Source organism: Cheilinus undulatus, linkage group 4 (assembly GCF_018320785.1).
Source record: "Cheilinus undulatus linkage group 4, ASM1832078v1, whole genome shotgun sequence".
In the NCBI taxonomy this organism is placed as follows: domain Eukaryota; kingdom Metazoa; phylum Chordata; class Actinopteri; order Labriformes; family Labridae; genus Cheilinus; species Cheilinus undulatus.
Window position 1 is genome coordinate 53,069,974 of NC_054868.1, and position 25,649 is coordinate 53,095,622.

Below are 25,649 nucleotides of genomic sequence, written 5' to 3' on the forward strand. Positions count from 1 at the left end.
TTGAGTTCTAGATCAGTAAAAATGCTGCATGAATCGGTCTGTGCACCCATTTTAAAAGGAATTCTGCATGATCAGACAATGTATACTGAAGTAAATAAATTCACTAGATATCCTAGATATCTGCATTAAGGGTAAATCTGAGCATAAAAACTCACCAGGAGGCCACCATATTTTGGTCCACACTGGTACTATGACATCACTAGCCCTCTTTGTCGTTGCTATAGTAACCACTGTTTCAGACTGGCGGTATGTTTTGCTGCTTGCAGCTGTTGCTGCCATAAAAGCTTTCATACCAGGCATAAGTTTGCTGCTTGTTTGCTTTTGCTTGTTTGACCTCAGTAAACCTCCCTACAAGTGACTGGATTCAGTGTATAGTGGAAATGTGCCGGTAGCTTTTCAAAATAAAAGCAGTATGTACATACCAGGGGAGTCTCTCCAAAGAAATGCTGAAGTGGCCTTTTACTTTGAAAAGTGCAAACTGTAAGTGTTTTCATACTGTGTTTCTCCTTATCTGCAACATTTTTAAAATATGTGGAAACAGAAGCTTCATAAAGTTTGGGGAACTATTTATCAAACAGAAGCATTTTAGCTTGTGGCCTTCAACTAGTTCATCAAGAAACAGATTTGAAGCATATTCAACCCATATGGATGTATATATTTGCCACAACAAGGTAAATATAGCTCTGTATTTATCACTTTCCTGTCTAGTTTAGTTGAGAAGCCCCTCGGTGCAGTGTGTAATAGTGGGCAGGGCTCAATTTGAGAGATGCTCAACGTTGGGCATCGCCCACTCAGCGCTGCCTTAACCCCTCCTCAGTGCCACACAACCCTGCCCTTCCCATCAAACGTTAGTGACCCGTTTTTATGATGTTTTTTTATTAATTCAATAATAAAAATCTGATTAATCTGTCTGTGAGTGTGTAATATTTTATGTAGTATAAACTATGGTGAAATAGATCTATGGAAGATTAATAATGGAAACTTCAGTAAATATTTGTGTTCATTAGTAGTAGTTGTTTCACATTGCTAGCTGGCTAGCCTTCTAGTAATCCTGAAGTGAATACACAGTAAAAAAACAAAGAACATGCATTTTCGAGCGCGAAACACGTGAAAAGTCGTACGTTAACATGATAGCAACCAAAAAAAAAACCCAGTTCATATAGAATGTGTATTTAAATGTTTCTTTAAATGAGTAATTTCCCATCATTTTCTTAGGGTGCTCTTTACTTCCTGTTTCTTGAAAGTGGGCGTGATGTAATGACACTGGTCAATGGGTGACGATGACGCAATGACGTATAGCAAACGTCTGATTGGACCACACTGAGTGGGCGGTGTCCAACACTCAAAAGTTTAGAGAGAGGCAGTATAAGACAGAAGACAACATTCATCAAAGCAAGTCTAAACAGATTAAAGAATTTGGGTTTGAGTGTCTTGTTTCAACGTGACTGCAGGAGCTGGGGCTCAAACCCTCAATCCACTAAGCCACAGTCAACCCTGTTGTTCAGTGAACTCTGGGAAGTGATGTCAAAACGCTGCACTCCTTCTTACCACAGAAAAAAAAAACTGTCACTTAGGGTGTGAAGAGTGTGTCATGTGAAGAACTGTTAGCTTGGTTGGGTGTCTGTGGTCAAAAGTGTGAGAGTAAATAAAAGTGCAGAACAAGGATGTGAAACTCTTCACTGTCAGTTTGAGACACAAAGATGTTTCAGAGGTTTTTAATGAGATGTTGATAAAGGTTATGTTGGTCAGGGTAAAGCATTTATGAAATATTCACAGTGACTTTTCAGTGAGGAGTTAAATAAATTACATTTAAAGGTAAAAAAATAATTTTAAAAAAGTGGGCAATGGACACCTCCCACTATTGCACATTGCATTTAGGGTTACTAGGTCTAGTTTGACCGATAACCGCTCGTGGTGCAAGGAAAAAATAGAAGAGACCTCAAATCTTAAAATTCTCTGTGTGTGAGACGTGCAGCGTCTCTGAGATCTGTATTTTCTGGATCTGGAGTGTATTTTCTCTGTATTTTTATGTCTTATTATGAACCGTACATGATCAGTCTTTGGTCTAGTTGCTCTGCTCTTCTGTTTGCTTCTGAACATGTCAAAGCAGGTTGTAAATCTTGTTTTTAAAAGTGATACAAAAATAAAGTTATTACTATTAGCACCATAAAATATATGAAAACATATCGTTATGGAGCACCAACGTTTAAAATTGCCAAATTTATATTGCATAACCCCATACTAAAGGAGAGGCTGATCCTTCATGACTGTGTGCAATGCAGGAATAACTGTTAGCTAAAAATAACATGATATCAAATATAAGTTCACCTTTATCAACATTTTTCCTATAAAATATCAGACCAATACATTTTTGTAAATGACTGGACAGAATGACTTTGGATTATAACAATGCGAGTTTTACACTTAAATATTGCTTTGTCAGCATTATCAAATCTCCTACCAAATTTGTCAATTTACATTAAAGCATTAACAAATTCAGTCTGAACTGTTTTTCTGAAGTTTTGGTTTGGGAAAGGTGTGACTAAAAAAGATCAGATCAGAGTACGACTCATAGACCTTTCATATTTCTGATATTAACACCAAAAAGCAGACAAACAGTAACAAAGACTGTTGTTTAGCCTGATAGCTACCTCAGACTGAATAAAACAAGGAAAATAAAATACTGAACTTTCATGAAAACCTCGAAGCATTAGAAAGATTTCATTAAATTAATATTGTTTTATAAAAGATAAAAGATATCAGATATTTTTTAACATTCATCAGTGCAATTATCTACATTAAAGATCAATAACCACAGAGTGTAAAGACTCTATAAGACAAAAAAAAACTTGTGATGGCAATGCAAAAGCTTTGAATTAAATATCATAAAGGTCCTTGTGTATTTTTTGAACCTGTAGCAAGTCAATGCAAGCTTCCACACCAGCAATGTAATTTCGCCGAGCTTAACTAACCTTTTCCAAAAACAAAGGGCCTAATTTGATGCTTTATAACTGAACACAACAATCCATCCAGGTGCTCTGCAAGCAATGCTGGCCCCGCCCCTTCCTGGTTGAAGATGTTCCATCTAAATGAATGGCAGTAAATGGTAATGACAGGTTTTTATAATAAATAAACACATTTGGGTTTTGTTGTAATTTACATTCATGCTCTTGGTTTCTTGTTGACCGTGCTGTACAGTTCAGATGGATCCTCAACAACCTCCTGATATCTTGATCTAAAAAAAAAATAAATCAATAAATAAATTAAAAAATAAAAATGAAAAAGATTATCACAATATTAAGAACAAGCTAAAACATAACAGGGATGAAATGGTGACAGTAAAACACTCCTTTAAAGCTTGGGCAGCAAAACAAAAACAAAACACAAACTCACTGTTGGAGGGAACTAGCACTTGTAATTTTGACCACAGATTATTCCACGTCATCCTCCTCTTCCTCCTTTTTGGTCTTCGGTCTGTCCAGTTTAGTTTGCAAAGTGTTGGAGTAGAGAGGGTCTTCATTGTTTTTTGAGAAGCTTACAGTGGCGTTACACAGTTCTCCCTGTTCCTCAGCTGGCTGTCTTTGTGCTGAAGCTGGTGGGTCATCATTAGCTGAGGCCATATTGAGCTGAGAAGTAAACAGAACATTACATAGGTAAATGAGTTTTCAGTGCATGCTGTTGAGTTGGTTTTAGTATGGATATGATTCAAGAACTAAGGTGGCTTTCACACTAGGGGCCCGGTCCCGTATCCGAGTGCACTTGAGCCCAAAGTCTGGTTCATTTTAATAATAATAATAATAATAATAATAATAATAATAATAATAATAATACATTTTATTTATAGAGCGCTTTTCAAGAACTCAAAGACACTGTACAAAAATAATAAAATGCATTGCACAAAAAGCCAAAAACAGGACAATATCACGATCAAACAAACAAACAAACAAACATGCAGTCAAAGTGACAAGACAACAACAGAATCAAACATTAAAAGTCAGTGTAAAAAAGGTGAGTTTGAATATGGATGAGTCTGTACAGTCTTGGATATGTTTAGGGACTGAGTTCCAGAGGGGGGCGGCTATGGAGAAGGCTCTGTCCCCCCAGGTTCGGTGCTTGGTTCTTGTTGGTTGGGAGAGGAGATTGAGGTTTGACGAGCGGAGATTACGGGAGGGGGTGTGATGGTGCAGGAAGTCAGTAAGGTAAGGAGGGGACTTTTGGTTTAGGGCTTTGTGGGTGAGGAGGAGTATTAAATTTGATGCAGTAGGGGACAGGGAGCCAGTGGAGGTTTGGAAGGATGGGGGTGATGTGGTCATGAGAGCGGGTGTGGGTCAGGAGGCGTGCTGCAGAGTTCTGGATGTATTGGAGGTTATTGAGGACTGTAGAGGATGTGCCATAGAGGATGCTGCTGCAGTAATCTGGTCTGGATGTGATGAAGGTGTGGATGAGAGTTTCAGCTGCAGGGAAGGAGAGCAGTGGACAGATGCGCGCTATGTTTTTCAAGTGAAAGAAGGCCGTTTTTGTGAGCTGGGTGGCATGTTGATCAAATGAGAGGTGACTGTCAAAAATGATACCAAGATTGCGGGTGTTAGGGGAGGGGGACAGGGTGAAGGTGTCAATTTGAAGGCTGAAGTTATGGATGGATTTGGTGAGGGATTTGGGGCCAATGATCGTAAGTTCAGATTTATTGTAATTCAGACGAAGGAAATTGTTGTTCATCCAGTTTTTTTATGTCAGAGAGGAAGTTGGTTAATGTGGAGTGTGTGTCTGGGGGGATGGAGGTGGTGGAGATATATAATTGATATCATTGGCATAACAGTGAAAATTGAGTCCATGGTGGCGAATGATATGACCGAGGGGGAGCAGCGGAGGAGGAGCAGTTATTGATGTGGGTGAATTGTTGTCTGTCCATGAGGTAATATTTAATCCAGGGAAGTGCAGTGCCAGTGATGTTAAGTGAATGTTCCAGACGGTGAAGCAGGATGGAATGGTTGATGGTGTTGAATGCAGCAGAGAGGTCCAGGAGGATGAGGGCGTTGACGTGGCCGGAGTCTAATGAGAGGAGGAGGTCGTTGGTGACTTTCAGTAGTGCTGTTTCGGTGCTGTGTTGGGGTCAGAAGCCGGATTGGAAAGGTTCATAAAGGTTGTTATGGGAGAGGGGGGACTTGAGTTGTGTGGCAATGATGCGTTCCAGAATTTCTGACAGAAAGGGGAGGTTGGAGACGGGCTGGAAGTTAGACGTGATCAGGGTTGAGTCCAGGTTTTTTGAGGATTGGGGTAACAGCTGCAAGTTTTAGGGATTGGGGAACAGAACCAGTGCGAAGAGAGGAGTTGATGATGGAGGTAATGAGGGGAGAGATGGCTGGAAGACAGTTTTTGAGGAGATTTGATGGGATGGGGTCAAGGATGCAGGTGGAGCGCTTCATGCCAGTAGTAATGGTGGCCAGGTCAGAGGAGGATACAGGAAGGAACTGAGAGAGTGGTTGGATGATGATGCAGGGGGTTGTAGGTAGGGAGGCATAGTGGAGAGTTGGAGGGGGAAGGGGAAGGGGGGGGGGTGAAGCTGCTGTAGATATTGTCAATTTTGGTCTGGAAATGTGAGAGGAATGAGTTGCATTTGTCGGTGGTGAAGGTTGAATAGGTACTATCGTGGGGTTTGAGGAGTTTATTGATGGTGGAGAAAAGAGCTTTGGGGTTGGAGGAGCTGGAGTGGATGATTTGGGAGTAGTAGGTGGACTGGGCTGAGATGAGGGCTTGCTTGTATTCCTGAATATAGTCGGTGTAGGCGTGGAGGTGGACAGTTAAACCAGTTTTTCTATAGAGTCTTTTTAGTAGTGTGAATGCAAACAAACCGCACCCGGGCACTGGGCCCTGGCCCACTTGGGGAGGTGGTTTTGGTGGCGATTCAAGCGGACTCTGGCACGGTTCGGATGGGATGTGAATGCAATGGCGCTCTGATACGGGACAGAGAGCCATATCAGCTTTATGACGTCAGCGTAAAAACTAAACTCCTTTCCATAGCGCGACAGTTTGTTCACATTTTTCCTCAATAAATCATCAGAATCCAGTCAATAAATGGTCTGTTGTGACTCACCTTACATATGAACACAGGTTGGAGTCAGTGAGAGGAGGTGCAAAGGCAATAAAAGTCTCCTGTCACCTTAAAAAACCACTGTATCAGCACAGTGCGAGCCCATTTAATCCTCTGAGCTGCACGTAGATGTGCAGATATAAAGAGTGATGTTGCTGGCATCTTAAAAAGTGATGTTAATCATCCATAGCTGCAGGATGGACTTTTTCCCAGGTCAAAACAAAAACAGTCGTCGCTCAGGTCATGACCCCAGTGGTTGCCATGGTAGCTTCTATTTCTCTCTCCTCCTTGGCGGGGTTGTAAACCAGCTATGTGCATACAGCCACCTGCTGGTTCAGACCAAGTAAACACGCATGTGGGCCCACGCACGGTTCGATGTTGCTAGTGTGAAAGCAAGCTAGCGGGGGGAGGGGGAGGAATCGCGACGCGGCACGGTTCAAAACAACTAGAGAAATCCCAAAGCCCCAACACTACAGGTGAGAGTGTTCTTAATACCAGATTTATGAGTTTTTACACAATACTTGTTAAGAAAAAAATATATTTATACCAGTTTTTAAAAACAAGGAAACAAAAATGATCTCCTATACACCCCAAACTTCTGAATTTGGTTTAGTTATTTTTTTCATATATGTGAGCCTCACTGAACGCACCAAAACTTGATGAACTTTTTATAGCAATGACAGGAAAAAAACCCATAGTAAAACACACATAGGACTGATCTAAAATTAAATACTGCCTCTATAAAAATAATGAACCAGAAGAAGTGTAAGCACTTATGCTGCTCTGTCTGTAGTTTCTAATTGTTTCATATGAGGTCACTGCATTGTATTTCTTTCATAATAGCCTGTAATGTCTGTGTTGTAATGTTCCTCTTAATGATTTGTAATGTCCGTATTGCACTTGTTGTCTTGCAGTGTTCCTGTCTTGTCTGTATCTTTGGTTGTGACCCCCTTGAAAATAAGATGATTAATCTCTAGGGACTATCCCTTTAATAAATTTAATTTTCATGAGTGCAGGGCCGTGAGGCTGTCATCAGTCTGCAGGTTGAGATACAAAAGAAAACTTGTGAGGACTGGGAGACATGGCTGTCTCTCACCTCTGCTCTCCGTGCAACTGACACTAATGTTAAAAGTTCATCCTCATGAGATGCCAGAGACTTAATGAAACGTATTTATTTGCTGGCAGGTGAATTAAACAGTAAATGAGGATAGAGGTTGTGATGAAGAGCATATAATCATAATACACACAATCCAAAGAGGGTCAACAAGCATTATTGTGTGAGTTTCAGTTTAAATAACTAAAAATATGGGTCAAAATGAGTGATATGATACCAGAACTCCTGGTTATTACCTGTCCTTCATTGCCCAGCCTTCCTCCAGGCTTGTTGGTTTCTCCTGAGGATCTCTTTTTTCTGGAAACAAACATTATGACATAAGCAAATCATTAAATTCTTTTTTAAAAGGCTGACTAAATTTAAGCACAGTTTCAGGATAAATACCATATAAATTGGTCTGCTCACCTTATCAACAGGGAGATGGAGAGGAGAATGATAACCAGGAAAATAACAGTGACCAATCCAACAGCTACTGATTTCACTGAACCTAAGAAGCAGAGATCAAATTCCAAAAATGCAATCAGAGAATACATTAGAATCATAAGAGCAACTTATTTCCAGCTTAAAGCCCTGTTCAGACCAAAGATTCGCCATGCGATGAGACGGTTCTAGGATGAGTCGCAGCAGTCTGAACTGACCGTTGCAGCTCGAATGAAGCCGTCTGATGGAGTCGCCTGCGATTCAGCCTGTCAGGTTGTAAAGAGCGGGTTTAAGAACGCAGCAAGCAGAGAAGGGAAATATAAATCTCGTTTTGAAAGGCTATATACGCCAATTTCGTCAGATATTCATGCTATTAATTTTGAAAATAGCCTATCTCTTTTCTCATTGATCCTCCTGATAATTGCTTGTTATCACCACTCAGCACGGCAGCGAAATTTAACGGCACATGTAAACTCTAAAATGCTTTTCTAAATCAATCTTTCTATAACAAAGATATCCTCTGAGAATAATTAATGTTCCATTTACATATTCAGCTCCTACAGCCTTAACTTTCTCATGGATTATCCAGTAAAGCGCAGCACTTCCTACTTATGAGCGCAGCTAAATAAAGGAGAATCTCTTCTAAACAATGTTTCTATTTCAATTTATCACATCTATCTGCTTCTTGGAAATATTAGACAAACATCGCTCTTTAAAAAAAACAGCTTTCAGCAGATATCTTCATTATGACATGAGTGAGTTAGAAGAGCATTTTTGTGTTTACATGTGCTGTAAAACTGCACTGCCATGCTGCGAAACTTCTGCCTCCTCCATCAGGCTTTAATGCGCAGCTGACAGGCTGAAGGTTCTGTGTAAAAACAAACAAAATGAGGATCGATGTGATAATTTCCAAGAGGAAAATAATGCGATAAATAAATAAATAAATGAAAGGTTAATAGATTGTATCGTTTGAAAAGGATCTTTCCTTCCTGCACATGGATAGGATGCACGCGCGCTTTATGAGATAATCCATGAGATTTCAACAGGCTGAATGAGCTAGATCTGTATGTGGAAAAAATATTTTTCTCAGCAGATGTGTTCATTATGACATGAGTGAGACAGAAAGGATTAAACTTCTGCCTTCAAACTCGCACGCGCAGGCAAAATAAAAGCGTGATCATGACGACAAAAACACAAAAACAGTGAATGTGCAGTAGCTTACTTTCCCTCTTTTAAAGACAGATTTATTGCACACTAACTTAGGTAAATCTCTTTAAAGTGAGTGACTGTGAGAGTCGTTGCCATGGAAATGATGCATCGCCTCACTCAATCGCAGCAGTGTGAACTAGGAGGTGTTTAGAGCATCGCAGAGTGGAAAGTTGCAAGCAGTTACAAGTTTCAGCTGATCTCATCACAAATCTTTGGTCTGAACTGGGCTTAAGAGTTTGCAGCATTCATGAGCACAGGTGAGAACAATCCAGCAGTTTAAGAACATGTCATGAATCCCACATGGTTTCCTTAGAAACTTTCTTAAGAACAAATTTCAGAGAAATCTTAGGAAGACATTGGTGAATGTGGCCCATTGATCTTTGGGCTTTTAATCCATTCAGAATCATAGAAATTAACATTTGTGATCCTGTCATGAATCTATTGTTTCCCTGCACCTCTGCTAACAGGTGTGTACTGTCACTGGCCTATTTCACTGAAGAGAATCAGTGTGTATTCAGGTTTGCTTACCAGAAACAACAACCAGATGTAAGGTAGAGTTATGGCGCCCTCTTGTGTTGTGAGCTTCACAGTAATAATTCCCACCATGTTCAGATCTAATGTCACTGATGATGAAGATCTGTCCTGATGCTACTGATGTTTCCTCATTAACCTTGTACCAGGTGTAATTAGCTGCTGGGTTAGCATCACTGCTACAGGTCAGATTTAGTGAAGTGCCCTCTACTATGGCAGCAGACGGACTCAGAGACACTGAAGGAAGTCGTGGGGCGTCTGGGAAAACATGAAAAGAAAAAGACAAAAACTCAGTTGTTTCAAGTTTTGGAAAGTAGGACTTTGTAAGAAATCAGCTGAAGTTATTAAGAGATGTTTATACTCACACTGAACATCGATACAGAATCCTTTGGAGGTCTTGTGACCATACTTGTTCTCAGACTTGCAGGAGTACATCCCACTGTCCTTGGACCGGATAGTGGTGAAAGAATAAGTGCCTTTTTGTCCCTGAGGTGCTGTTTGGTTCTCCTTGTACCAGGTGTAATTAGCTGCTGGATTAGCATCACTGCTACAGGTCAGATTCACTGAACTGCCCTCCATGATCTCATCCACAGGACTCACTGACACTGAGGGAAGCTTTGGAGCATCTGATTGACAAAGAAGGAAAATGTAAAACAACTGAAGTTAAAACTATTGTATTTAAGAAAAGTCAGCCATGAGCTTGGAGAAATAATACTATTCTCTGAATAAATAACTATTATACTATAAAATGAGAGCAGGTAACCAAAGCCAGAGTCTGCATTGTAAAACAGTGACAAAAACACAGAGGCTTTATGGGTAAAAGGAATGCTTCAAATGCTTTTGCTAGTACCTACGTTTGAGCCACCATTGTTTTGTGGCACATTTTTACCAAAATCTCACTTTGCATTTATTCTAACAGTGGATTAATTCAGTCATTTTAGATTAAAAACAGGGATTGTAAATTGTAAAAAGGTTTATTCTGAGTTAATGAAACATGTTTTTGATACACTGGGGGTTTCACACAAATTAACATCTGTTCTAAGGTAAGCCAACATCGTCTTTGAGGCCACATGTTGTCACTTTGCTGGAAAGAAATATAAAGTTATCTTTAACATCTCTAACGTTGGCTAAAGTTAGCCTAACGTTAGCTCCTAGCTGCGTTGTTCGTTGTGTCATGTTGTTTGTTGGGAGTTCGTTGGCAGTTTTTGTTCTAGTTTTTGTACTTTGGTGATCGTACATCATTGTTAGCTGTTGTCCAAAGGGCTCTAGTTAAACTAACGTTAACTTCTGGAGCTTAGCTTCATGAACTTATCTGTAATAGCAGAGATAACAAAGGTTGGCAAACGTTATGCTGAATGATTCAATGTAAATACTGGAGCACCAAACTAACGGAGAGACACTCTTGGTAAAGATGGTGAAAGGGCCGTTATATTTTTCTCATATTCTGAGCCAAAAACCTGAACTTCAGTGGCTCTTTGATCCTGATCCTCTATCTTGTGGTCTGAGATTGGGATGGCAATGAGATGTGGTTTATCACGTTTGCACTGGGACCTGTAAATTTGGGCTTGTAACTGAAGCTTTTAATTGACCTTCTTGACAATAAAATGATTAATTTATCCCTCCAGCGGTAGTTTAGACCCTTTTGGTGACTTCTAGATGGCATGTGATCTTTCTGTCTCCAACAATCATCAGTGGCCTCCTGTGAAATGTCTCCTACTGTGATAACTGCAATAGCGTCTGTCACTGAATGTTCATTGTTTGTCTGAGTGAGTGGAGGGGGCGTGGCTTAGCCATGGGTCAATTAAGAGAGGCCGACTGATAAATGTTTTCCATTTCAAAAAAGTTTGCTTTGCTCAACTCTACTGGGCAAATATTACACATTGCACCTTCAAGGCAACCAACACATTGGACAAATAGAGACATTAACTAAACTAATATTAACTAAAAACATGGGAGCGGGAGGGAAAAGGCGTCATTCTATGAGGATAAGGATGGGACAGGATTACTGCTGTAGAGGTCTGACAGGAAGGGAGGAATAAAACTCTCCTGTGTCACCCTCTTTTGTTGACTTGATTGTGAAAATGATCTGTTATAAGAGTTTGTACTTAAATTAGAGCTTTAGCAATGAAAGCTGAAAGAGAAATTTTGTCTTGCTACAAACAAAACCATGTAGGACTGATCTTCTATCTGTTGTGCTTACACTGGACATCTATAAATACAGGAGAGGAGTTGATCCATCCATACTGATTCTCAGATCTGCAGTAGTATGTCCCTCTGTCCTCAGGGCTGATGGTGGTGAAACCATAAAGGCCTTGTAGTCCCTGAGGTGCTGTTTGGTTCTCCTTGTACCAGGTGTAATTAGCTGCTGGATTAGCATCACTGCTACAGGTCAGATTCACTGAACTGCCCTCCATGATTTTACCAGAAGGACTCACTGACACAGAGGGAAGCCTGGGAGCATCTGGAGAAGATGTGTTGGCAGGGTTAAGGTGTGATACCACCACAGCTATGGTAGTTCAATCACAAAGTATGAATAACCATGAGCAGCAGCATTTTAGATACTGAGTGTTGTCAAACTGATATTCAATAGTTTAAATCTTGTTCCAAACACTACAAAGAAAACTCCTCAGTTTTAATCTGGTGAATTGCAGCTACCTGTGAATGATAGCTGAGGAAAGCTGGTACACAAAATGTTCTTCCACAAAGACAGAAAAGATACTCACATTTGACATCAATAATGATGTGTGCAGATGTTCTCCGCCCCAGACTGTTCTCTGCTCTACACCTATACTCTCCTGCATCAGAGGACTGGATGGAGCTGAAGATGAGCTGTTGTTCACTGCTGAAAGGTTCAAAGTCTTGGTGTCCGTTCCTCTTGAACCAGGTGATATTAGCGGCTGGGTTAGCATCAGTGCTGCAGGTCAGTGTCACAGAGGAGCTCTCCACTATCTCACCAGTGGAGTTCAAAACTACAGAGGGACCTTTGGGAGCATCTGAGGAAGAAACTGACGTGTGTCACTCAGCAGTCATGTTTGTTGTTTTGTGGTCAGTATTTTTGTCACAGCTTTATGATGCTTACTATGGAGGTAGAAATGTCTATTTCATTTTAAGTCATAACAGCAAAGTCTCTTCTGAGTAAATTCAAGATACTTGGGCCCTACAAAAGGAATAGTGCTAAGTGAAGAAATCTCTTATCTATTACTATTTGCCTCCTCAACTCAACCATTGCTACCCATTGGTGCAAACCAATGGGTAGCAAGGAACCAGCACTTCACCAGGGCTCTGAAGTGGGAACCCTCCTTTGTCAGTGTTTATCCAGTTAGTCCCACAACACCTCCAGAGGGCTGAACAGTGATCTCCAGAGCCACCACCCTCCATGCTAGCTCTCACCACCCACCATGCCAACATGGAGACATTATCTTTCCTACCTTTCTACCTGGCCCACACAGTTTAAACAGCAATCCCACCCTCAACAGACCCAGGCTCTGTACATGTAAGCTCCAGGTAGTGACAATGCTGATACCACCTTACCTAACAACACTCATAACTGCAACTACAGAAAGACAACTGCTCATGGTACAAACAGTTGTGTGTAATAAAACAAAAAAGTACAAAAGAGAAAATGACAAAGATTGGAATAGAGAGAGAGAGAGAGAGCGAGAGAGAGGGCATTTCTACTGGACGAGTCCTAACTTTCCTCTGTCAGCTTCTGCTCCTAAATCTGTTCATCTATATTTTTTCCTCCTGAGCTTCCTCCACAGAATCCTCCCAATGAACTGCTCTGTAGAGTAAACTATATGCTGACTGGCAGACCATAGCACTGTGTCAGGCCTCAAACTATCTCCGGTGGCACAAGTTTCCCTCCCAAATCTACCTGCATCTCCCAGTCCTTAGCACTCTTAAACTGGCCTGACTGGTTCCTACCTAAAAACCTGCCTCCTTTAACTTCCTCTCCCTCCCAAACAAACTTAAACACCTGTCCTCTCTCCCTGATTACATCCTGCATTCACCTGTCACCTTCTGTTTTCAATTCCTGCTGCTAGACTTTTCACATCTCTGTCATGTCTCCATGTGTATCTACCTTGTGACAAACTGATCCTACATCCTGTCAAGATGAGCCTCAAAGTTGCTGTCATGAGCACAAAGGACATGATGGGACCTGTCAACCCAGCATTTTAGGTTCTGGGATGATGGTGGGACATCATGGGTAGCCCCTAACAGGAATTTGACCCTACTGTCCTCCATACTCCATAGGTTTCTCCAACTCAGCTTCCTCTTCTCTGCACTCTCCCAGTTCATCCACTGTCCCTGTTTAGCCTGAGCCACAGCCTTAGTACACCTGACTACCTCCTCCTGTCTATATACCTGCTCCACTACCAGCCTCCTTCTATCTTAAAATCATCTGATATTTATTTATATTCATCACTTTTTAATTGCCATTGCTATCATTATGAGACTTATTTTCTTGGTCTCTTTTTTTCTGATAAAGTTGATGTTAAGAATATATGCGACAGTTTAATTTGATCTTACTTTGTTCATGGCCACTTATTGAGATATCTCACATTTCAGTTTTCAGTGACCATCTCTCACAGCTCTCATGGCTGTCAGACACATTCAGAAACTGGAAACTACTTGTTTATTTTGCTCTTCTTATAATTGCTTTCATCAATAGTTAAATCACTTTTACTGTATTTACATTTTAATCTTTTATGTTTCAGATTACTTTCAGTCAGCTTTAAGTCCAATTTTGCTGTAGTGTGTGTGTGAAGGTGTGTTTTTGCCATGAAAGTCGACTTAAGGACTTTAGGAGACATGAGGAGGTAAAAGACAACGGCTGTGACATTTCAGTTCTAGCTTGGAGGACCATGAATTAATTCTCTGCACCTGAAGATCTGGAACTGTGGAGGAGAAATAAGGTTATTTTACACATCACTGTTGACAATCACAAATATACAAAACTGCAGGTTTGTTTTGTTGTTATAATAAACATAGAAATAACGTTACCTTTAACAGACAAAATGACTCCAGGGTTTCCTATAAATCTGCCACCAACTTGGTTTGTTATGAATCTGAACTTGTACGTAGCTGAGTCTCTCTTCTCTACGTTAGTGATTCTCAGAGTGCAGCGTTTCCATCCAAAACTGTACGTCACACGTCCTTTATACTGTGAATCTGTTCTCACATCAACAGGTTCATTATTCTGTGTTTTAGTAAACCAGAATGATTCAGTAACTCTATAATAGTCAGAATATGGATATGTGTAGGTGCAGCTTAGTTCCATTGTTGATCCTTCCAAGGCACAGACTTCAGTTTGTGAATAAGTCACTCCCCAGCCATTCTGACTCTGGACCACTAAAACACAGAGAACAGATGGAACTACAGTTAGAAACATGAAAACATCTGGAGTTTCATTCATAGTGGAGATGCTAACAGTACTGGTACTCTTAAAAATGTTTGCAGATGTATTAAGAATAAAAAAACTGAACAAGCTGGTCAGCCGGTCCAAACTGAGCGATCAGGGGAGAAGGGCCTTAGTAAGAGAGGAGACCAAGAACCTAATGGTAACTCTGGCTGTTTCTCAAAGTTCAGGATCCTTCCTCCCTCAGAACTATCCTCCCTTGTCAGGTCCCTTAGAGACGAGACCAGAGTCCTCCCTAGAAACTCTTGAACCCACATTTGGAACAGGCTAGCGAGTGTGCGTGATTACGTCATAGGAAAGGTCACGCCCATATACCCAGCAGCAGCAAGAATCAAAATGGGAGGGTGCTGACAGCAACTTTCACAAGTTTTAGCCAGCGCCAACTAATAAATTATCACATCATCATATAATCATAATATATATAATAATTAGTGCTGTCAATAGATTAAAAAAATTAATCAAGTAAATCACATCACTATGCTGTGATTAATCATGATTAATCACAGCATTTCTTTAGTTTTAGTAATTTTTTGACATTAAAACATTCTTACTATCAAGTGTTTATTTTCATTATATTCATTTTATGTACAGCACTTTGAAAGCACTTTTACTAAAAAATATATTATTATTATTATCTATAAATTAACATTTAAAATACTACCATTTACCTGTATTTTTGGTTGAGATAAATTAGTACATGTATGGTGTTTAAATGAAGAAATATTAAAGAAACTAGAGTTTTTAAAGAGGTAGTGTACACCTTAACATTTTTTTTATTTACACTGAGGTATCTGACTGAACTATGATAAAACACATCAGTGTTGGTGTTATAGCTGAAATTTTCAACAAACTAATAAAAATCTGCATTTTACATCTTTAAATTAGATCAAACGGACATCTGCCTTGAAAAATCTTTTCTGAAACGGTGGGGCTTATGTGTCGTACGACATGAACTCTCTATACAGGTACATCTCAAAAAATTAGAATGTCGTGGAAAAGTTCAATATTTTTTGTCACTCATTTCAGAAAGTAAAACCCCTATATTATTAGAGCTGTGAAAAAATATCGATACGGCAATATATCGCGATACTTTGACATCCGATACAATATCGATACTTCAACTCTTAATATCGATTTTTTGGTAAAAAAATAAAAATTCATATTTTAGCTGAGTTGTTAGTAAAACACGACTTGCTCACACGTTTGTGTGAGCACAAACAGCGAGTTAAAGAAAGGAAATGCTGTTTGCAAGCTCTGTCTTGCTGCCGTGAAAAATAGCGGGAAGACCACCAACGTATTGTGTGATTGACATATACATCATCTCTATATTTTTCTCAGTTAACTGTGTAGAATATCGCGATATATCACAATATTGTGATATCCTGATATATCGTGATACTATTGTATCGTAACCCGAGTATCATGATGCGTATCGTATTGTGAGGTTCTTGCCAATACTCACCCCTATATATTATATAGACTCATTACACATAGAGTGAAATATTTCAAGCCATTAGTTCTGGAAATGTTGATGATTATGGCTTACAGATAAGAAAACCCAAAATTCAGTGTCTCAGAAAAATTAGAATATTCCATAAGATCAATGAAAAAAGGATATTGTAAACAGAAATGTCAGGCTTCTGAAAGTATGTTCATTTCTATGCTTTCAATACTTGGTTGGGCCTCCTTTTGCATGAATTCCTGCATCAATGCGGCGTGGCATGGAGGCCATCAGTCTGTGGCACTGCTCAGGTGTAATGGAAGCCCAGGTTGCTTTGATAGCGGCCTTCAGGTCATCTACATTGTTGGGTCTGGTGTCCCTCATCTCCCTCTTGACAATTCCCCTCTTTTCTCTTCAGGGTTCAGATTAGGCCAGTTTGCTGGCCAACCAAGCACAGTAACACCATCACACCATGGTCATTGAAGCAGCTTTCGGTACCTTTGGCAGCGTGGGCAGGTGCCAAGTCCTGCTGGAAAATGAAATCAGCATCTCTATGGTGCTTGTCAGCAGAAGGAAGCATGAAGGTCTCTGAAATGTCCTGGTAGATGGCTGCGTTGACTGTGGACTTCAGAAAACACAGTGGACCAACACCAGCAGATGCCATGGCAGCCCAAATCATCACTGATTATATTGGCGATGAGGATGGGATCGTTTCAGGGGTCTATAGGCTGAGGATCTGCAGTCTCTAACAGTATCAACCACATTTGGGTCCAAAAACAAGGTAGGAGATTTCCTAATAACACTGAATGTGTTGCATGCTGTGAGACGATGCAGATCTGTCACTGCCTGGCCTCTATGAAAAAAGAACCAAGGAGACAGGAGTCGGCGAGCTGAAGGTAAGCACAGCTGAAATAAATTATTGTAAAATGTGTTTAGTGAGACAATTAAAATTGGATACTATTCAGCTGAGGACAATGGTGAAACAGAGTACACTTCCTAATGGGGGGGGTGTACATGTGTGGACGATCGGCAGCCGGACGTTGAAGCTCCTGAGAGGAGGGAGTGTATGTGTGTGCATGTGTGTTAAAGAGACACATACATGTGTGTAATTCTTAGGAGGCTTATATAATGAAAAAGCCTGTGTTTTCTCACTGTTGAAGAGAGGAGTGTGTTTAGAGAGGCCTGTATTTATTGTAAAGCGCTGAGATTCTGCAGACGGCCTGGCTCGGGCCTGTTATGTTTATGTTGTGAAATAGGTAGTCTGGGGTTGTGGTTAAATCCAGTACGCAAGAGGCAAACGAGAATGTGTGTCCATTGTTGGACTGTAAGTATGAAGTAGACCTTTTACTATGTGCTCTGATCGGTCTGTGACCGAGTGACTTATCAGATCCAATAATTGATACATACGTGGATTTTCAGTCGAATATCTTTTTAATTCTGTCTCTGTTATGACTGTGAGTAGGTTACAAACGTATGCCTTTATCTGTTATATTTCCATGACTGATATCATGGAAACTACGGTGTTAAAGTGAGGTTTCAGACAGAGAGAGAGAGAGAGAGAGAGAGGGTCAGGTGGGAGTGAGTGAGCGAGAGAGAGAGAATAAAGCAACAGGCGCTGATCTGAATTATCATTCACCCATTTCTTTTTTGTTATATTTCCATAGTTGAAATCCACATGATAAATGAGCAAACTTTGGTGTTGTGACGTTTGAGTGGTGAGCAAGTGAGGTGGAAGCAGTGGGAACTGTTTTGAATCATCGGAGTCACCTTGGACACATACGAAATTTCACATAAAATCGAACCTGTTGTGAAAGAAACGGGAAATAAAACGACAATTTCGTCATCAGTGTGCAGACATATTAGAACAACATGAAACAGGCTCATTGTGCAAAGGCTTCTGCATGCCGACCTCTGTACTGAAAAACCTGCAGGCTGCAGCAGCCTCTCTGTACTGTCAGCACGGAGACCGACGGAGGCCAGAGGGCTACGCGTAGCTACGCTGTCGATGTGACGCAGAAGCATAAATCAGGCTTTATGCTGGTGCACCTTTTCCTACCACACATTTCCTTCCACTCAACTTTCTGTGAATATGCTTGGATACAGCACTCTATGAACAACCATCTTCTTTAGCAAAGACCTTTTGTGGTGTCAATGACTGTCTTCTGGACATCTGTCAAGTCTGCAGTCTTCCCCATGATTGTGTAGCCTTCTGACCCAGACTGAGAGACCGTTTAAAGGCTCAGGAAACCTTTGCAGGTGTTTGGAGTTCATTAACTGATTAGAGTGTGACACCATGACTTTACAATAGTGAACTTTTTCACAATATTCTAATTTTCTGAGACACTGGATTTTGGGTTTTCTTATCTGTAAGCCATAATTATCAACATTTAAAGAAATAAAGGCTTGAAATATTTCACTTTATGTGTAATGAGTCTAAATAATATATGAGTTTCACTTTCTGAAATGAGTGACAAAAATCTTGAACTTTTTCATGATATTCTAATTATTTGAGATGTACCTGTGTAAGGTAGAATGTTACTGCCTTTAACCATCTTTACCATTCAGAGATCACTCCCATCCTCTCCTGCACCTGCAATGCTTCAGCTCTGAGAGCTCCGGCTTCAGTAACGCCGCTGCTGGAGCCAATGGACCGAACAGGTAGTGCTCTGAACCACCACGGTCTGCCACCGCTCCACAGCCTGCTTCAGGGGACTCTGGAGGAAAAATCTCCTCCACCTCAAAAGATCGCTATGAGGCAGCAGGGTCGCTCTCTGACAAGGGGACGTGACTGTCACCCCCGCCTCATCTGGAAAACCCCGTCCTTTTCCCCTCCCTCCTCTCAGTACCAAACTGCTCACTTTCTGTGCATTTTTTGAATTATGGAGGTGGGCGGAGTTAGCTCTGAGCTGGGGGTTCACTTACACTTTAAACTTATTTGTGGTTTGTAAATCAGAGTGTCTTAATTCACCGAGCAACAATAGTTACAGACTGCAAATGAGCCCAGCAGACAAACACATCAGGTAGGAAATAGCTTGTGCTGTAAAGTGAATGATCAGGTGTGCTGTTACCCCGAGGTAGCTGAAGTTGCTGACTAATGTCTGGTGGTCTTTCGTCAGTGTAATAAATGTAGCTCGGGCCAGCTGCTCCACTTTAGTTGCCTTTTTAGCTGTCATACAGTTCACGGATTTTTGTGACAGTAGTTCTCCAAGGTGTTCTGTCATCCGAGGCGACCCGGATGATGTCTTGAAGTCCCTTGCTGTGAATGATGTCGATGGTCAGCGTCTCTGGCGACCCATTAGCGATAGCATTAGTTAGCTCAGATGTTGTCATTTTGGGGACAAATTTGGGTCTGCTGGACTGTGCCGGTGTAGCTTGGCGTTATGGCCTGATCCCGTGTTGTTGTTAGCGTCTCTGCTAACATTAGCAAAGATGCGTTTTGCCTGGAGGTGATACTTCAGACTCAATGTACTTCAGTGTAAAGACAGTTCGCCGCAGTATGTACACACAACTTTTGTTTCATCCAGACTTCCATTAGGCAGCTTTTTAAATCGAAATTTGCTGTGAAACATATATATATATATATATATACAGCACAAGTCATAAAAACCCACTCTTACTGTACAATGATAAAAACGCTTTTGATATTTATAAAATTAAAAGATGTTTGAAAACTTTAAACTCACTAAGATGTGGAAACATGATGATAAAAAAACACACTTCAGAAAAAATAAATCACTGCACACATGAAGAACACACACAGATCTACTAAAGCTCTCATTCTGAGCCTTCACTTCTAAAATACACACAAACACTTCAATTCTGCTCTGAATGAATGATTGAATACAGTACCTGGCACAGAGAGAAGAAAGATAACCAGTCCAGTCACTGCTGCTCTCACAGTCATGGCTGCTCCTCTTCTCCCTGTTTGACTGCAGAAATACAGAATAAGACACTGGCAGAAGGACTGAACATGACCTGAGTCAATAAATAATCACATCAATAACTAAGTCTACTTACAACAGGGAGGAGATGTTTACTCTGCAGCAAATGATCCTCTGTGATCATCAGAAGGCAGAAGCCAAGCTGTTAAAGTGAACAGCTGGCCAACATGCATCAAGTTGGTGTTTTTTCTTAAAGCCATATGAGGCCCTGATAATACTGACTGACTAATGCTAGGTATGAAGATCAAATCTAGCACATCCAGAAACATCTCAGTAACCAGAGGGACGATCGTGGAGTGGAAAACTCTTCACTGAACTCTCCTTAACTGAAGGATTTCTTCCTCATCTACACCAAACTTCCCGTCCACCATCTTTCCTCTGGATGCTCCAGGACCTACAAGACTTGATCTTCATAGTCGCCCTCTTGAGATTCTTACTGAGTCCCTCTAGTAGCTTTGTTGTACATGGGACTGTTGTGGTCATTCCTGTCCTGGTTGGTGAAAGGTGCATCCCATCCTGCCATCATTTTCCTCCTAAAGCCAATCTGGAAGCTCTAATAATAACGTCATCACCACTGTGAATGCTAGTAGGGCAGATAGTGCATCCTGCCATTAGATCAGTCACCACTGTTTGCTAGTAGGGCTTTTTGGTGGGCGATATGGAAAAAAAATCATATCGTAATTTTTTATGGCCAGATGACGATCTCGATTTTATCACGATTTTTTCCATTAAATTTCTAAGACAAATTTGCAAGTTAGTGACCAGAAAAAATAAACTTTTCTCTGATTTTTCTGTTTTTTCTGCACCATCCTGTTGGCCAATGCATTATAAGGGTGTGTGTGTGTGTGTGTATATATATATATATATATATACACACACACACATATATATATATACACACGCATATATATATACACGCATATATATATATATATATATATATATATATATATATATATATATATATATATATGCAGAGGTCTTATCCAACGATATATTTAAGTTCCAAGCATTTATTTTCTGTCTTCTGGAAACAATTTCTAAATTTTCTGCACCACTTTAGAATTATTTTGTGTGTCATCGTCTGTGTTTTAAAATCCACTTTACTGTTTATTAAGCATATTTTGATACTTTGTAATTAAAAGTATATGGTCTTTAAAAAGAATTCCTGCAGCTGAATCTTTAAACAAGTAACCTGTTCATACAGTATACAATTTAACATCACATTTACTTCAGCCTTGTTTACAGACTGCCAAATAAAGAAAATATAAATATGACACAAATTTGATGAATTGTTGAGACATGTGGTCATGCAGTTAAGTAGTGACTGTATGTTATTTTAACCAATTTTGATTTTTATTTAAAAAAGGTGGTGTATACGTTGATTTACTGCTCTGAATAAGGCTGTGAAGAGCAGTGACATAAACGTGTCACACTGGCACCTGTCTGCTGCTACAATGAAGGAGAGAAGAGGAGGAAAGGAGGAAAGTATGAATGCAGGCCAAAGAAATGTATGTAAATCAAAGATTTTACTGTTTAAAACATTTTCTAATAATTATCCATGTCTGGACATCACCACCTCCCTCCGTGAAAACACGCTGATGTTATAACGTTTCACCTGTGACTGCGTGTTCCTGACGTTTACTTGCCAGATGGAAAGGCTTGTAAATAACTTGAAAAATAATAATTAAAAGCAAAACAATGTCAGCTGTAACAGTTACTACAGTAGGCTACCTGAATCAGACACACTTTACTCCGCTGGTATGCGGATGGCAGACCGGAGGACGCCGTCTTTAGAGCCCATCAAAAAAAAAAAAAACGTTGACAAGCTTTGTGCAGATTGTGCAAATAAATATTTTTTTGCACACTGATGGTTCAGAAAACCAAGACGAAGCTTCGTATAAGAGTTGGGAATCGTCACGAGAACTAAATCTTTAGTTTCACTTTCACTTGCAGTGTGAGTCTCTGCTGCATCAGGAAGCAGAAGGGGAGCAAAGAGCGAGAAGTAGTAGAGCTGATCCTACGATACAACAGATTAAGCAGATTTTCAATACATTCTATTTCTTCATGATCTGAGATCGTCTTATCTCGCACCCCTAGCTAGTAGGGCAGATCCTGCCATTAGATCAGTCACCACTGTTTGCTGGTAGGGCTTTTTGGTGGGACATATGGAGAGGAGAGAGTAGGGTAGACAGAAGAGAGACATTTGGTTGGACCACTGAGGACTGGAGATGCCACATGGCTCTTGCTCTACTGACTGAGCTAAAATATATAAAAGTCCTGCCCTTCCCAAATGTTTTCTATGGGAGCTTTCCCACATGAATGTCAAATACACTCATGCATATGAGTCGATCTGACGTGTCAGGTTTGCTGTTTCCTGCTGACAGGGCTTTAAGTTTCAACTTTAGTGTCCTTCAGTTCTCAACTGTAATCAGTTGAGTCTAAGCAACTCAATTTTCCATTTGGAATTTTGAGAGTTTTGATACATTTTTGGCTGAACTTTGAAAAATAAAGAAGGTTTTTTAGAACCATCCCCTAGCTTCTGATTGGACTTTGTCTCTAAAACTGCCGGAGTAACCGCACACACTTTCTAGAATTAAAATGTTTTTCCTTTTTCTTAGTGGAATATTGAGGATGCAGATTCTGCAGAGGTGGATTTTTCTTCTGACCTCGTAAGGCTCCCGTGTTTAGAATCAGCCGGGCTCAATCTCTCACTTCAACTACTGAAATGTATCCAGAACAATACACACATAAAAGGGGGGGGGGGGGTTAGAGTGGTAGAGATAACTTGATGCTCTGAGGCAGGAAACCACAAACCCAGACACTTCTGCATGTATGAGTGAGTGAGGAAAATAGCTGCAGACATGAGTCAGACAAGTTTCAATGTTCTTTGTAATGGTTTCATTCTCAGTGTCTGTCCTGGAGCTCGCATACACACAGACACCCACCCACATACACACACACACAAACACACACACACACATATATACAGTTGCAATCAAAATCATTCAACCCCCATTGCAAATCAGGTTCATTGTGAAAATGTGCAGACTTTCTGCTTTTTGCAATGAACAAATCAAACAAAAGTCATTAAAATAGCTGAACACAATGATTGCTTCAAGTGGTTTCCCAGAAATCAAATGAAAATGCATCTTTTACTGACATTTCCAGTCACAAAATGATTCAACCCCTTCATGACGAGCATCTTTAGTACTTACTAGAGCCCAAAAGAGATGCATATCAGACACCAGCTTCTGGCAGCGTTCCTGAGGAATCTCCGCCCATTCCTCATGTGCAATGGCCTCCAGTTTAGTCATATTCTTTGGTCTGCATGCTGCAACCACCTTCTTCGAAACCCAACAGAGATTTTCTTTGGGGTTCAAGTCAGGCCACTGTGATGGCCGCTGTAGAAGCTTCCAGGATTTCCTCTGCAACCAAGCCTTGGAGGAATCTGAGGTATGCTTGGGATCATGGTCCTGCTGAAACGTCCAATGATGCCCAAGCTTCCTCACAGACAACATTACGTTTCTTCCAAGATTTCAAGACACTTCAATGATTCCATCTTGCCTTCCACACGCTGCAGGTTTCCAGTGCCAGAGGATGCAAAGACTCAGAGCATCACCGAGCCACCGCCATGCTTAACTGTGGGCACAGTCTTCTTTTCATCAATGCTTCATTCTTCTTCCTCCAGACATACCGCTGATCCAATGTGCAAAAAAGTTCCAGTTTTGTTTCATCGCTCCACAGAACAGAATCCTCAAACCTCTGTGGCTTAGTTCTATGATTTTGAGCAGACTGGAGATGACTTTTCTTGGGTTCTGGGTCAGTAGTGGTGCACGTCTAGGAGTTCTGGCATGGTAGTCGTCTATGTTCAGTACTTGTCTTTCTGTGCTCACTCAAACCTCAGTCCCTGTAGCCATCAGGTTTTACTGGAGGTCTTTAGCAGTCACTCGAGGGTTTTTCACAACCTGCCTTCTCAGATATCTGGTTGAAGCCTTTGAAAGCTTCCTTTTTCTGCCCCGTCCAGGTAGTGGAACCACAGTTCCTGTTACTTTGAACTGGTGAACTCTGCTTCCAACAGTGTCTCTAGAACATTCAGGGCCTTTGCTATCTTTTTATATCCTTGTTTGTGAAGGCCAGTCAGCTCTTCTCTGAACTTTTTGGACCATTCTTTTCAATTAAACATATTTCTAACATGCAGCCAAGTGTGATACTCAACAAACCCTCACAGTTCAGGTATTTCATGTTCCAGCTCAAGCAGACCTGTTGCAGCTAGTGAAGCCCTTGATTAGCTGCATCAGGTGTTCTTGAAACAACACTGGTTTTGCATATTTGAGCTGCTGTGAGGGACTCTGTTTGGGGGTTGAATCATTTTATCAAGGTTTTTTTCTTCATCTGTTTTCATGCTGATGTTCATCTTTTGTGGTATTTTTGTAGTAAGTATTTTAATGTCCCCACTCCTCCAACAAAATGTTGATGCTGTGTCATAATTAAATGCAACATGGACACTACAAAAATTAAGATGTAGTTTCCAACCTACAAATAAGGAGAAACTTTACAGATGTGCAGGTATAGATGGATAGGATATGGTGCCATTTCCAATTGCTTTGTTTTCCGTTATGACCTGCACAACTGTTAATTATTTTCATCATGGATTACTTAACCAATATCAAAAAGAATTTACACTCATGACCAAAAGAAGAGCTATGCATTCAAAATCAGACACGAAATAGAGAGTCACTATATTCATGTTTTATGACTTATGAGGAAGACACAAAATTCCATGAAACCCATAATCTCAGGAGCAGATATTTTCCAATTACAATGTGAAGAGATATATTGAACATTTGACTTCTGATGCACCAAATCACACAGAAGGAACTCATGTGATTATAAATATAAACTACATATTACATACCTTTATGTCAGCTTGTGTTGCTCTTTGGAATTTTGTGGTGTCTGTGGAAAAAAAAAACAAATTGTTGAGGAAAAGAAAGACAAAAATACAATAAGAATGCTTTATCAAACTTTGCCATGGTAGATGCCTCCATCACTTTGACATGATCTTTGTGCCCACCGCTCTGTTTGGATGCCAAGTTAAACCACCGGCCAAAGGGAAAATCAGAGGAAGCTTGGTTCTTCCTTGCAGCTCCTGTTGAAACAGAATGACTCTTAATTGATATGAAGTAACCAACCGGAATTGTCCTTGTTTTACTTAGTTAAGCTAATAACATGTTCTTCTTATAGCTCTTCCTGACTGTTTTTTAATAAACATATTCAAGCTAAAATCACATGCAGGGTTGCTAGTTTAGTTCACTCACCAGGAAAATCAGTATGACGACACTCAAAGAACTCCTCCGTGAGGCGTAGTGTTTCACTCCTTATAATGTCTTTCAGCCTGCAGGGCTGCCAAAGGTTTCTCCTGACTGAAATAAACAGTCTATCACTTTTTTTATAATCTAATATCTCTCTAGGGTAGTATTTTT

The 25,649-nt window shown here is 40.4% G+C and overlaps 1 protein-coding gene across 3 annotated transcripts; it reads right to left on the minus strand.

The window, feature by feature from the left end:
• Positions 1 to 1,699: 1,699 nt before the first annotated feature.
• Positions 1,700 to 25,603, minus strand: LOC121508192 (B-cell receptor CD22-like). Of its 3 annotated transcripts, XM_041784839.1 has the most exons (13): positions 25,485 to 25,603; positions 25,241 to 25,315; positions 25,082 to 25,122; positions 20,072 to 20,151; positions 14,367 to 14,714; positions 12,086 to 14,260; positions 11,563 to 11,823; positions 9,728 to 9,988; positions 9,360 to 9,620; positions 7,608 to 7,689; positions 7,439 to 7,499; positions 3,394 to 3,626; positions 1,700 to 3,235 (listed from the first exon to the last, which is right to left on the minus strand). In XM_041784839.1, exons 7-12 carry the CDS (start codon positions 11,774 to 11,776, stop codon positions 3,432 to 3,434), a joined length of 1,074 nt encoding a protein of 357 aa, XP_041640773.1. In that variant the 5' UTR covers positions 11,777 to 11,823; positions 12,086 to 14,260; positions 14,367 to 14,714; positions 20,072 to 20,151; positions 25,082 to 25,122; positions 25,241 to 25,315; positions 25,485 to 25,603; the 3' UTR covers positions 1,700 to 3,235; positions 3,394 to 3,431. The 3 variants fall into 3 exon arrangements, with proteins under 3 accessions (XP_041640773.1, XP_041640774.1, XP_041640772.1); XM_041784840.1 differs by lacking the exons at positions 25,241 to 25,315; positions 25,485 to 25,603 and adding an exon at positions 25,218 to 25,238; XM_041784838.1 differs by lacking the exons at positions 25,082 to 25,122; positions 25,241 to 25,315; positions 25,485 to 25,603 and adding an exon at positions 20,240 to 20,304.
• Between the last annotated feature and the right edge of the window lie 46 nt (positions 25,604 to 25,649).

Excerpts from the sequence above, each read along its gene's own strand:
- LOC121508192 (XM_041784839.1), bottom strand. The coding sequence starts at position 11,776 with ATGGAGGGCAGTTCAGTGAATCTGACCTGTAGCAGTGATGCTAATCCA. Across the intron at positions 9,621-9,727 it reads ATTCTGTATCGATGTTCAGT|ACGCCCCACGACTTCCTTCA; the intron begins GTGAGTATAAAC and ends ATGTTTTCCCAG. Across the intron at positions 7,690-9,359 it reads ACATCTGGTTGTTGTTTCTG|GTTCAGTGAAATCAGTAGCT; the intron begins GTAAGCAAACCT and ends TCTGCTTCTTAG.